The sequence below is a fragment of the Oncorhynchus gorbuscha genome, linkage group LG10 (genome assembly GCF_021184085.1).
Source record: "Oncorhynchus gorbuscha isolate QuinsamMale2020 ecotype Even-year linkage group LG10, OgorEven_v1.0, whole genome shotgun sequence".
Classification (NCBI taxonomy): Eukaryota; Metazoa; Chordata; class Actinopteri; order Salmoniformes; family Salmonidae; genus Oncorhynchus; species Oncorhynchus gorbuscha.
Window position 1 is genome coordinate 83,081,708 of NC_060182.1, and position 14,491 is coordinate 83,096,198.

General features: G+C 45.5%; 1 protein-coding gene across 1 annotated transcript in view; it reads left to right on the plus strand.

The window, feature by feature from the left end:
* LOC124046658 (B-cell lymphoma/leukemia 11B-like) overlaps positions 1-14,491 on the plus strand; it is a 122,382-nt gene that overhangs the window by 22,677 nt on the left and 85,214 nt on the right. Inside the window, 1 exon segment of the mRNA XM_046367283.1 lies at positions 1,945-2,394. Coding sequence (XP_046223239.1) covers positions 1,945-2,394 — 450 coding nt within the window.

Sequence of the window (14,491 nt, forward strand, 5' to 3'; positions counted from 1 at the left end):
CCTGCACCACTGGTGTATGTGTGTGTAGATAGCATCTTACCTATGACTGTCGTGGCGATAGCATCACAGCTTACATACACCCCCACGTATCTACAAACATGCTGCCTGCCGGCTTGGACCTGAACCTGAGCACCACAGTACAACACAGCAACCATAGTACAGTAGAGAGACGGTCTGCTCAGCTCAAAGAGGGGGGGGTAGGTAAACTGTCAAATAGAACAGCAACCATAGTACAGTAGAGAGACGGTCTGCTCAGCTCAAAGAGGGGGGGGGGTAGGTAAACTGTCAAATAGAACAGCAACCATAGTACAGTAGAGAGACGGTCTGCTCAGCTCAAAGAGGGGGGGTAGGTAAACTGTCAAATAGAACAGCAACCATAGTACAGTAGAGAGACGGTCTGCTCAGCTCAAAGAGGGGGGGGGTGTAGGTAAACTGTCAAATAGAACAGCAACAGTAGTGTGTGTGTCTAACTGGTAGAAGTATAGGACGTCCCTGGTGGGCTTTTTGTCAGGGCTCTGTTGCCTACGCTGAAGGTGGCAACACCAAGCGATAGCCTGGGACTACAAAGAGGCGATTGTAGTCGCGTGTTGGAAGGTGAGAATGAGATTTCAAAATGGATGCAATGAGAGAGGAAGGGGGTAAAGAGGGAGAGGAGGAAGAGAGAGAGCGAGTAGAGGGCCTAAGAGCATGTTCTGTGTCCAGTGGTCTGTTGTTTATATAGGTGACAGAATCAGCCAGCAGATCTGCAGAGCTTCATGCTTTCATGGTCGTGGCAAATACCCCCCTCTCTCTCTCTCTCTCTCTCTCTCTCTCTCTCTCTCTCTCTCTCTCTCTCTCTCTCTCTCTCTCTCTCTCTCTCTCTCTCTCTCTCTCTCTCTCTCTCTCTCGCTCTCTGTATGTCTCTCTCGCTCTCTCTGTATGTCTCTCGCTCTCTCGCTCTCTCTCTCTGTATGTCTCTTGCTCTCTCTCTCTCTCTCTCTTGCTCTCTCTCTCTCTGCATGTCTCTCTCTCCCCCTCTCTCTCTGCATGTCTCTCTCTCCCCCTCTCTCTCTGTCTCTCTCTATCTATCTATCTATCTATCTATCTTAATGTCTCTCTCTCTCTCTCTCTCTCTCTCTCTCTCTCTCTCTCTCTCTCTCTCTCTCTCTCTCTCTCTCTGTATGTCTCTCCCTCTCTCTCTGTATGTCTCTCTCGCTCTCTCTGTATGTCTCTCGCTCTCTCGCTCTCTCTCTCTGTATGTCTCTTGCTCTCTCTCTCTCTCTCTCTTGCTCTCTCTCTCTCTGCATGTCTCTCTCTCCCCCTCTCTCTCTGTCTCTCTCTGTCTCTCTCTGTCTCTCTCTGTCTCTCTCTCTCTATCTATCTATCTATCTATCTATCTATCTATCTATCTATCTATCTATCTATCTATCTATCTATCTATCTATCTATCTATCTATCTATCTATCTATCTATCTATCTATCTATCTTAATGTCTCTCTCTCTCTCTGTGTCTCTCTCTCTCTCTCTCGCTCTCACTCTCTGTATGTCTCTCTTTCTCTCTCTCTCTCTTGCTCTCTCTCTCTCTGCATGTCTCTCTCTTTCGTTCTCTCTCTCGCTCTCTGTATGTCTCTCTCTATTTCTCTCTCTCTCACTCCCATCATCTCCAGTTCTCTGTTGAATATTAATAGCACCTACTTTTCTGCTCGGTCTCTGTCCCACACATGCAGATTTATCAAAATTACTGCTGCTCGCCACTCTGTGTGTGTGTGAGAGCGCGTATGTGCGCATGTAAGATGACACATTCAGGGAGGGCTCTGCCAGGTGTGTGGTGGTTGTAGCAATCAGGGAGAACAGAAAAGCACAGACTCCACAGCAATGCAGACAGTTCTATACCCCAGAGCTCTGTTCTACACTTCCACAGAACAAATCTCACTATTTATAATATTTTCTCTCTTGCTCCCACAGCGGCGGAGTCTGATCATGTGGACGGCGGACTGTCCATGTCTGACTCCCTCACCCTCCCTCACCCTCACCCCCTGTTGTCCCACCCGGCCCTGCTGGACCCCAGCCTATCAAACAGCCTGGCCATGGGTCTGGTTGACCATGACCTGCTCACCTGTGGCCAGTGTCAGATGAACTTTCCCCTGGGAGACATCCTGCTCTTCATCGAGCACAAGAAGAAGCAGTGCCAGGCCCTACTGCAAAGCCACGGCTGCTACGACAAGATGGCCGCTGACCGCAGCAGCCCCTCCCCGCCCCACCAGCAGCAACAGAACCAGGGTCGCCACGGCCACTGCCAGCTGAGGAAAGTGGTGGAACCGGTGGAAATTGGAATCCAGGTGACACCAGAGGACGAGAGGTTGATGGTGACGCCGACCAAAGGAATTTGCCCCAAGCAGGAGAGCGTCCTGGCTGGTAGGTTACACACACACACACACACACACACACACACACACACACACACACACACACACACACACACACACACACACACACACACACACACACACACACACACACACACACACACACACACACACACACACACACACACACACACACACACACACACACACACACACACACAAACCTGCACTGTCTCTCTAAAAACACAGACCTGCGCTGTCTCTCTCAATTGCACTTAATCATCATACACACAGACCTGGTCTGTCTGTCTGTCTGTCTGTCTGTCTGTCTGTCTGTCTGTCTGTCTGTCTGTCTGTCTGTCTGTCTGTCTGTCTGTCTGTCTGTCTGTCTGTCTGTCTGTCTGTCTGTCTGTCTGTCTGTCTGTCTGTCTGTCTGTCTGTCTGTCTGTCTGTCTGTCTGTCTGTCTGTCTGTCTGTCTGTCTGTCTGTCTGTCTGTCTGTCTGTCTGTCTGTCTGTCTGTCTGTCTGTCTGTCTGTCTGTCTGTCTGTCTGTCTGTCTGTCTGTCTGTCTGTCTGTCTGTCTGTCTGTCTGTCTGTCTGTCTGTCTGTCTGTCTGTCTGTCTGTCTGTCTGTCTGTCTGTCTGTCTGTCTGTCTGTCTGTCTGTCTGTCTGTCTGTCTGTCTGTCTGTCTGTCTGTCTGTCTGTCTGTCTGTCTGTCTGTCTGTCACACAGCTCTCCAGAACTGATGACCATTCTCTCTCCTCTCATTTACCTCTGTAGCAGCCAGACAAGGCCTTCCTGTTGAGATTGTGCTAGTGCTCACACCCAAATTAGAGAGCGAGAGTAGTGAGAGAAGGAGAGAGAAAGAGAAGGAGAGAGAGGGAGAGCTGTTTTTTCCTTCAGCGGATTTCATTAGGGCGGGGTGCCGTGAGGAGAGGAGAAACAGCACATTACCCACTCAAGGCCCTAAAACCCCCTCAAGGACTCGGCTAGTTGAAACAAATTGTACACCCCTACTCTCATGGACAAATCCAGCCTAAGCCATCTGCTTAAAAGGTGAAAAGCTCATTAAGATTCAAATAGGCACAAAGAAAGAGGAAAACGGTGCAGGATTAAAATAGGTAGTTTCCTATTCAGTGAGGTAAGAGGCATTTTACTTTAGAGCAGCTGGAGGCATGGGGAGAGAGAGCTCCTTTCCAGCCAGACTTATCTTTCACAACAGTCCTCCACAAAGAAACCCAGAGGGAACACAGGGGAAATGGGTCTCATCATTTAAAAAAATTCTGGGATGGACAAAGTTACCGCGGGGAAACCAACGCAGGGGAGCGGTTTATAACGCCGACTCGGTCTTAATCATTAACAGCTTTTCTTTAGATTTTCTTGTTCTCTTCTCTCTTTCTTCTTTCTGTCATCCGTCTCCATTTCCTTCTTTCTGCAATCGTTATTTGTGAAGGTAACCCGCGGGGGCAAAGATGATTCATTCCTTGCCACCACTGCTACGATATCTAAATGTCCCTTAATAATCAGGAAGTGTCTCCACACTGATTCCTGATTCAGACTGGTAGTCATTACAGACAGCGGACAGATGTGGAGGTTTATCTGAATATGTTCATATTGCCCTGGAATGCGGTATTTTATATAAAACAGAGGATTGATGGCTACTGTGTAGTATTTTAGAACTGAACAGTACTATACTGCACCGAGTCATGCACTCACAAGTCTGCAAATCCATGGAATAGGACTCCGGTTCTATTTTGTGGGTTTTTCTTCAGAACTGGGGACATGATTAAGAGGGGTGGCCGGGGGCATTCGTATTGTGCCGCTCGAGGTGAAATTCTTGGACTGGCACAAGACGGACGAAAGCAAAAGCATTTGCCAAGAATGTTTTCATTAATCAAAAACCACACTCCAGTGTGTGTGGGCTCTGCGATTTGGCCGGTGCTGTAAAACACTAGTGTTTGGGGGAACTGTGTAACTCCTCTCAACACCTCTCAGAAGGTCCCTTCCTTTCTGCCTTAGAATGCACTCCACTGCAGCTCCCTGCATGTGCAGTTTAACTAGCTACATAAACACCAAATAGCTATTTGATATGGTCATTTGAGGCATGTTCAAAATGTGTCTTAAATTTAAGCTTCATCTTATTTATTTTTTAAAATGTTGTGCTCTTATTCTCCAAGGAGGGAGAGGTAATAGACTGTAAATAGACCACGACTTAATGACACCTCACAGCTGCGTGGAGCCTGCCTTGAGAAGTGTACCCAGGCATGTGCACTAATTGATTGGTATTGTTAATTTGAGGTCGCGTTAAGGGGATTTAGTATTCATATTTGATAGTCTGCAGAGCATCTTCAGATGGTCTATCCAAATAAATATGTTACCACATATTATCAACAACTATCTTACTGCATAGTCTTTTTGTGAAATAAGCTCTACATTTAAAAACAAATTATGCTGGTGAAAAATTAAATTGCACAATATTTATTTTAATAACAGAACTTGGAAATTATTTTCAGATTAAAAAGGAAAAACATATTAGAGGTTAAATTTGATGTGCGAAGCATCAATAGCAAATGAAACCACACCAGTAGCATTTAATGCTACTAAGTTCTTCTCACAGTCTTATACAATTTACACATTAAATATATCCAAGAAGATGAACTTAATAAGTTTTTTTTTTGGCTAGCGTTTAATTTAGAGAATAATCAAGGAAGATTAAAGTAAGGAGTACATTTTACACCTTAAATTAGTGTGAGAGAGCGAAGAGATAAAGAGAGAGAGATGGAGAGGGAGTGAAAGAATGGGGTGTGAGAGAGAGATAGAAAGCAGGGCGAGGAACAGAGGCGCCGTCCTCAGAAAGCGATTAAGAAGCTTGAATGTCAGTTTGTGCGTGGGACTAAACACAAGCCTGCAGCCAACCCCCATTCATAATTGCCTCCCAGCAGGGTAAAGTATTCTTTTAGGCTAAACCTTTCCTCTTCCATTTGTTCTCAACATGAAATGGAAAAGGGGAAAAGAAGACAGACACACACACAAACACACTGCTTTAAAAACATAGAAGTGGTATCTTTGCTCTCTAAGTAGTGATAATTTGGCATTAATTGTTAGTTTTTTCCCTCTTTAAATATATCCATCTGGCAGCTTCTGAGGGAGGGAGGGAGGGATAGCTTCCACAGTAATAGTAGCAGCTGATTGTGAACAGAACAACATTATCAGTCTCTGTGCTCTGAGGGCCTCTGTCTCAGCCTCTCTCTGTTCTGGTAAGTCTTCACGTCCAAACAGCAGTTTGATGTGTGTCTGGGTGAGAGAGGGGATCCTCCCTAGCAGACATAGATGTGTTGTTTTGACAGGCTGCACACTCTCTTGCTTCACCCAGCCATCAGAAACCATCTCATCACCACACTACACACCTGCCCTGCGACTGACAGCTCTCACACAGGAAGGGGAGGGGCCAGGACTGAGTGATCACTCCCTGCCATCTGGAGTGTGTTTTCAGTACAGCAGGCAACCTGGCTGAAATAGTCTGTTTTGTTATTTAGTATGTCTGTGGAGGAAACATAACACAGAGCATATCTGAAAGCAGAACGCAGTGGTGTACACAACAACCCAGCTCCTACTCCGTTCAGGATGTTGATAGAAAAAATGCTTTGATAACCAACATCCTTATCAAGGGGGAAAGAAAGAAAAGAACAGAAAAACGCTCCTCAGCTTAGAGAAATGTCGTCCACACCTGCATCACCTCGTATTCCATTCCCTTTTACAGTAGTCATTCTCTTCCTCCCCTGACCTGGCCTGCTGTAAGGAAAGTCAATGTTATATATGAGTATATATGGCAGCCATTGAAGTGGAACCACTCCTGGGTTGAATTGAATAGTTTTCCTACTCTCCAGTATCAGCAGGACACAGAGCCTTGCTCAGCTACTGCCTTATATTGCCACTTAGCCATCTTAAGATTCAGTGCCATTTAATTATGTTTAATAGACCCTAATTAAATAAAAATATGACATTACCACTATAGCCCGGGGCTAGGAGCGCCAGCGCTGTGGGCAAGAGAGAGGTGGAGAGGGAGAGGGAGAGGTGGAGAGGGAGAGAGGGAGAGAGGGAGAGCGAGAGGGAGAGAGAGGGGGAGAGGTGGAGAGGTGGAGAGGGAGAGAGGGAGAGCGAGAGAGAGAGAGGGGGGGGAGAGAGGGGGAGGGAGAGAGGGAGAGAGGGAGAGAGGGGGTGAGAGAGGGGAGGGTGAGAGCGAGAGGGTGAGAGAGGGGGAGGGTGAGAGAGGGGGAGGGTGAGAGGGGGAGGAGAGAGGGGAGGGAGAGAGGGGGAGGGAGAGAGGGGGCGAGGGAGAGAGGGGGCGAGGGAGAGAGAGAGCGAGAGGGATAGAGAGAGGGGGATAGAGAGAGGGGGATAGAGAGAGAGAGGGAGAGAGAGGGAGAGAGAGGGAGACTGAGGTTGTGTCTCAGAGGGTACCCTATATACAGTAGTGTACAACTTTTGACCAGATCCCAGGGTGCCATTTGGGACACAGAATTAACCCCAGAGCCACCTACCCTGTGGCTCGACCAGGTTAACATCCATAGATACAGAGCCTTTCGCCTGGGGAAAACTTGTGGAAATAAGCCCTGACCGTCAGATTGCACTCAGATAGTCAATTGTATGTTATTAAGCTATCAAAATGTAAGAAAAGGGAAGGGAGGGAGGGCGAGAGAAACTATCCGCCACCGCCGTCTCCACTTCCACCCCTTAATGGAGTTGGCTAGTTTGAGTGGGTGAGTGAGTGAGTTGCTGAGAGATAGGGAGCGTTTAAGTCCTTCCTGTCCCCTCGTTATTTTATTGCAGATTGATTGGAGGTCTCGGGGAGAGAGTGATGAGCGAAGATTGGAGCAGTGCTATTTCTCACTTCTGACGTAAGGACAATCAGTGGGCGTTTCATTGGATGAGGCAACAAAATGACCCCATCTCATTACCAATCATAGTTATGCATTTATGCTATTTCATATGACGCCTTTGAAAAGGCTTATATGGTGGTAATAATCTTCAGAATAGTCCCATAAGGCTATGTTAATAAGCTGGTTCGAAGCCAAGGGACTGCACTGTGACTTAGCTCCCATCAACTTGAGTGTTGATGGGAGAGTTGAGGAGGAAGTTGGTAGTTGTGAGATCTGTGAAGAGGTGTCATAGCTCTGAGACATTCAGGTGACAAAATCCCTTTACCCATACTCCCCTGGCTGTTGCCCAAACATACACTACCTCTCCCCCTTGGCCCACCATACACTACCTCTCCCCCTTGGCCCACCATACACTACCTCTCCCCCTTGGCCCACCATACACTACCTCTCCCCCTTGGCCCACCCACCATACACTACCTCTCCCCCTTGGCCCACCCACCATACACTACCTCTCCCCCTTGGCCCACCATACACTACCTCTCCCCCTTGGCCCACCATACACTACCTCTCCCCCTTGGCCCACCATACACTACCTCTCCCCCTTGGCCCACCATACACTACCTCTCCCCCTTGGCTCACCATACACTACCTCTCCCCCTTGGCCCACCATACACATACCTCTCCCCCTTGGAACCCACAACACACCTCTCACACACACACACACACACACACACACACACACACACACACACACACACACACACACACACACACACACACACACACACACACACACACACACACACACACACACACACACACACACACACACACACACACACACACACACACACACACACACACACACACACACACACACACACACACACACACACACACACACACACACACACACACACACACACACACACTCAATAAATACATAATTCCAGAAGATAACAGGCAGTAGAACATTAAAAACATGTTTCCAAACCAGTACACATATGTTTTTAGTGTGCACAAAGGCAGGTATAACTGTAGCTGTGCGCTGTAGGTGTAGCTGTAGACTGTAGGTATAACAGTAGGTGTAGCTGTAGACTGTATGTATAACTGTAGCTGTGGTCTGTAGGTATATCAGTAAGCTGTAGACTGTAGGTATAACTGTAGCTGTGGCCTGTAGGTATAACTGTAGCTGTGGTCTGTAGGTATAACTGTAGCTTTGGTCTGTAGGTATAACTGTAGCTGTAGACTGTAGATATGGACAGTAGGTATAACTGTAGCTGTAGACTGTAGGTATAACTGTAGCTATGGACTGTAGGTATAACTGTAGCTATTGACTGTAGGCATAACTGTAGCTATGGACTGTAGGTGTAGCTGTAGACTGTAGGTATAACTGTAGCTATGGACTGTAGGCATAACAGTAGCTGTGGTCTGTACGTGTAGCTGTAGACTGTATGTATAACTGTAGCTGTGGTCTGTAGGTATAACTGTAGCTGTGGTCTGTAGGTATAACTGTAGCTGTAGACTGTAGATATGGACAGTAGGTATAACTGTAGCTGTAGACTGTAGGTATAACTGTAGCTATGGACTGTAGGTATAACTGTAGCTATGGACTGTAGGTATAACTGTAGCTATTGACTGTAGGCATAACTGTAGCTATGGACTGTAGGTGTAGCTGTAGACTGTAGGTAAAACTGTAGCTATGGACTGTAGGCATAACAGTACCTGTGGTCTGTATGTGTAGCTGTAGACTGTATGTATAACTGTAGCTGTGGTCTGTAGGTATAACTGTAGCTGTGGTCTGTAGGTATAACTGTAGCTGTGGTCTGTAGGTATAACTGTAGCTGTGGTCTGTAGGTATAACTGTAGCTGTAGACTGTAGATATGGACAGTAGGTATAACTGTAGCTGTAGACTGTAGGTATAACTGTAGCTATGGACTGTAGGTATAACTGTAGCTATGGACTGTAGGTATAACTGTAGCTATTGACTGTAGGCATAACTGTAGCTATGGACTGTAGGTGTAGCTGTAGACTGTAGGTAAAACTGTAGCTATGGACTGTAGGCATAACAGTACCTGTGGTCTGTATGTGTAGCTGTAGACTGTATGTATAACTGTAGCTGTGGTCTGTAGGTATAACTGTAGCTGTGGTCTGTAGGTATAACTGTAGCTGTGGTCTGTAGGTATAACTGTAGCTGTGGTCTGTAGGTATAACTGTAGCTGTAGACTGTAGATATGGACTGTAGGTTTAACTGTCGCTGTGGTCTGTAGGTATAACTGTAGCTGTGGTCTGTAGGTATAACTGTAGCTGTGGTCTGTAGGTATAACTGTAGCTGTAGACTGTAGGTATGGACTGTAGGTATAACTGTAGCTGTGGTCTGTAGGTATAACTGTAGCTGTGGTCTGTAGGTATAACTGTAGCTGTGGTCTGTAGGTATAACTGTAGCTGTGGTCTGTAGGTATAACTGTAGCTGTGGTCTGTAGGTATAACTGCAGCTATGGACTGTAGGTGTAGCTGTAGACTGTAGGTATAACTGCAGCTGTGGTCTGTAGGTATAACTGTAGCTATGGACTGTAGGTATAACTGTAGCTGTAGACTGTAGGTATAACTGTAGCTATGGACTGTAGGTATAACTGTAGATATGGACAGTAGGTATAACTGTAGCTGTAGACTGTAGGTATAACTGTAGCTGTAGACTGTAGATATGGACAGTAGGTATAACTGTAGCTGTAGACTGTAGGTATAACTGTAGCTATGGACTGTAGGTATAACTGTAGCTATTGACTGTAGGCATAACTGTAGCTATGGACTGTAGGTGTAGCTGTAGACTGTAGGTATAACTGTAGCTATGGACTGTAGGCATAACAGTAGCTGTGGTCTGTACGTGTACCTGTAGACTGTATGTATAACTGTAGCTGTGGTCTGTAGGTATAACTGTAGCTGTGGTCTGTAGGTATAACTGTAGCTGTGGTCTGTAGGTATAATTGTAGCTGTGGTCTGTAGGTATAACTGTAGCTGTAGACTGTAGATATGGACAGTAGGTATAACTGTAGCTGTAGACTGTAGGTATAACTGTAGCTATGGACTGTAGGTATAACTGTAGCTATGGACTGTAGGTATAACTGTAGCTATTGACTGTAGGCATAACTGTAGCTATGGAGTGTAGGTGTAGCTGTAGACTGTAGGTACAACTGTAGCTATGGACTGTAGGCATAACAGTACCTGTGGTCTGTATGTGTAGCTGTAGACTGTATGTATAACTGTAGCTGTGGTCTGTAGGTATAACTGTAGCTGTGGTCTGTAGGTATAACTGTAGCTGTGGTCTGTAGGTATAACTGTAGCTGTGGTCTGTAGGTATAACTGTAGCTGTGGTCTGTAGGTATAACTGCAGCTATGGACTGTAGGTGTAGCTGTAGACTGTAGGTATAACAGTAGCTGTGGTCTGTAGGTGTAGCTGTAGACTGTATGTATAACTGTAGCTGTGGTCTGTAGGTATAACAGTAAGCTGTAGACTGTAGGTATAACTGTAGCTGTGGTCTGTAGGTATAACTGTAGCTGTGGTCTGTAGGTATAACTGTAGCTGTAGACTGTAGATATGGACACTAGGTAGAACTGTAGCTGTGGTCTGTAGGTATAACTGTAGCAGTGGTCTGTAGGTATAACTGTCGCTGTGCACTGTAGGTATAACTGTAGCTGTGGTCTGTAGGTATAACTGTCGCTGTAGACTGTAGATATGGACTGTAGGTATAACTGTAGCTGTGGTCTGTAGGTATAAATGTAGCTGTGGTCTGTAGGTATAACTGTCGCTGTAGACTGTAGATATGGACTGTAGGTATAACTGTAGCTGTGGTCTGTAGGTATAACTGTAGCTGTGGTCTGTAGGTATAACTGTCGCTGTGGTCTGTAGGTATAACTGTCGCTGTAGACTGTAGATATGGACTGTAGGTATAACTGTAGCTGTAGACTGTAGCTGTGGTCTGTAGGTATAACTGTAGCTGTGGTCTGTAGGTATAACTGTAGCTGTGGTCTGTAGGTATAACTGTCGCTGTAGACTGTAGATATGGACTGTAGGTATAGCTGTAGCTGTGGTCTGTAGGTATAACTGTAGCTGTAGACTGTAGGTATGGACTGTAGGTATAACTGTAGCTGTGGTCTGTAGGTATAACTGTAGCTGTGGTCTGTAGGTATAACTGTAGCTGTGGTCTGTAGGTATAACTGTAGCTGTGGTCTGTAGGTATAACTGCAGCTATGGACTGTAGGTGTAGCTGTAGACTGTAGGTATAACTGCAGCTGTGGTCTGTAGGTATAACTGTAGCTATGGACTGTAGGTATAACTGTAGCTGTAGACTGTAGGTATAACTGTAGCTATGGACTGTAGGTATAACTGTAGATATGGACAGTAGGTATAACTGTAGCTGTGGTCTGTAGGTATAACTGCAGCTATGGACTGTAGGTGTAGCTGTAGACTGTAGGTATAACAGTAGCTGTGGTCTGTAGGTGTAGCTGTAGACTGTATGTATAACTGTAGCTGTGGTCTGTAGGTATAACAGTAAGCTGTAGACTGTAGGTATAACTGTAGCTGTGGTCTGTAGGTATAACTGTAGCTGTGGTCTGTAGGTATAACTGTAGCTGTGGTCTGTAGGTATAACTGTAGCTGTGGTCTGTAGGTATAACTGTAGCTGTGGTCTGTAGGTATAACTGTAGCTGTGGTCTGTAGGTATAACTGTCGCTGTAGACTGTAGATATGGACTGTAGGTATAACTGTAGCTGTGGTCTGTAGGTATAACTGTCGCTGTGCACTGTAGGTATAACTGTAGCTGTAGACTGTAGATATGGACTGTAGGTATAACTGTAGCTGTAGACTGTAGGTATAACTGTAGCTGTGGTCTGTAGGTATAACTGTAGCTGTGGTCTGTAGGTATAACTGTAGCTGTGGTCTGTAGGTATAACTGTAGCTGTGGTCTGTAGGTATAACTGTAGCTGTGGTCTGTAGGTATAACTGTCGCTGTAGACTGTAGATATGGACTGTAGGTATAACTCTAGCTGTGGTCTGTAGGTATAACTGTAGCTGTGGTCTGTAGGTATAACTGTAGCTGTGGTCTGTAGGTATAACTGTAGCTGTGGTCTGTAGGTATAACTGCAGCTATGGACTGTAGGTGTAGCTGTAGACTGTAGGTATAACTGCAGCTGTGGTCTGTAGGTATAACTGTAGCTGTGGTCTGTAGGTATAACTGTAGCTGTGGTCTGTAGGTATAACTGTCGCTGTAGACTGTAGCTGTGGTCTGTAGGTATAACTCTAGCTGTGGTCTGTAGGTATAACTGTAGCTGTGGTCTGTAGGTATAACTGTAGCTGTGGTCTGTAGGTATAACTGTAGCTGTGGTCTGTAGGTATAACTGCAGCTATGGACTGTAGGTGTAGCTGTAGACTGTAGGTATAACTGCAGCTGTGGTCTGTAGGTATAACTGTAGCTGTGGTCTGTAGGTATAACTGTAGCTGTGGTCTGTAGGTATAACTGCAGCTATGGACTGTAGGTGTAGCTGTAGACTGTAGGTATAACAGTAGCTGTGGTCTGTAGGTGTAGCTGTAGACTGTATGTATAACTGTAGCTGTGGTCTGTAGGTATAACAGTAAGCTGTAGACTGTAGGTATAACTGTAGCTGTGGTCTGTAGGTATAACTGTAGCTGTGGTCTGTAGGTATAACTGTAGCTGTGGTCTGTAGGTATAACTGTAGCTGTGGTCTGTAGATATAACTGTAGCTGTAGACTGTAGATATGGACACTAGGTAGAACTGTAGCTGTGGTCTGTAGGTATAACTGTAGCAGTGGTCTGTAGGTATAACTGTCGCTGTGCACTGTAGGTATAACTGTCGCTGTAGACTGTAGATATGGACTGTAGGTATAACTGTAGCTGTGGTCTGTAGGTATAAATGTAGCTGTGGTCTGTAGGTATAACTGTCGCTGTAGACTGTAGATATGGACTGTAGGTATAACTGTAGCTGTGGTCTGTAGGTATAACTGCAGCTGTGGTCTGTAGGTATAACTGTAGCTGTGGTCTGTAGGTATAACTGTAGCTGTGGTCTGTAGGTATAACTGTAGCTGTGGTCTGTAGGTATAACTGTCGCTGTAGACTGTAGATATGGACTGTAGGTATAACTGTCGCTGTGGTCTGTAGGTATAACTGTCGCTGTAGACTGTAGATATGGACAGTAGGTATAACTGTAGCTGTAGACTGTAGGTATAACTGTAGCTATGGACTGTAGGTATAACTGTAGCTATGGACTGTAGGTATAACTGTAGCTATTGACTGTAGTCATAACTGTAGCTATGGACTGTAGGTGTAGCTGTAGACTGTAGGTAAAACTGTAGCTATGGACTGTAGGTATAACTGTAGCTATGGACTGTAGGTGTAGCTGTAGACTGTAGGTAAAACTGTAGCTATGGACTGTAGGTATAACTGTAGCTGTGGTCTGTAGGTATAACTGTAGCTGTAGACTGTAGATATGGACAGTAGGTATAACTGTAGCTGTAGACTGTAGGTATAACTGTAGCTATGGACTGTAGGTATAACTGTAGCTATGGACTGTAGGTATAACTGTAGCTATTGACTGTAGTCATAACTGTAGCTATGGACTGTAGGTGTAGCTGTAGACTGTAGGTAAAACTGTAGCTATGGACTGTAGGTATAACTGTAGCTGTGGTCTGTAGGTATAACTGTAGCTGTAGACTGTAGATATGGACAGTAGGTATAACTGTAGCTGTAGACTAGGTATAACTGTAGCTATGGACTGTAGGTATAACTGTAGCTATGGACTGTAGGTATAACTGTAGCTATTGACTGTAGTCATAACTGTAGCTATGGACTGTAGGTGTAGCTGTAGACTGTAGGTATAACTGTAGCTATGGACTGTAGGCATAACAGTAGCTGTGGTCTGTACGTGTAGCTGTAGACTGTATGTATAACTGTAGCTGTGGTCTGTAGGTATAACTGTAGCTGTGGTCTGTAGGTATAACTGTAGCTGTGGTCTGTAGGTATAACTGTAGCTGTAGACTGTAGGTATGGACTGTAGGTATAACTGTAGCTGTGGTCTGTAGGTATAACTGTAGCTGTGGTCTGTAGGTATAACTGCAGCTATGGACTGTAGGTGTAGCTGTAGACTGTAGGTATAACTGCAGCTGTGGTCTGTAGGTATAACTGTAGCTGTGGTCTGTAGGTATAACTGTAGCTGTGGTCTGTAGGTATAACTGTAGCTGTGGTCTGTAGGTA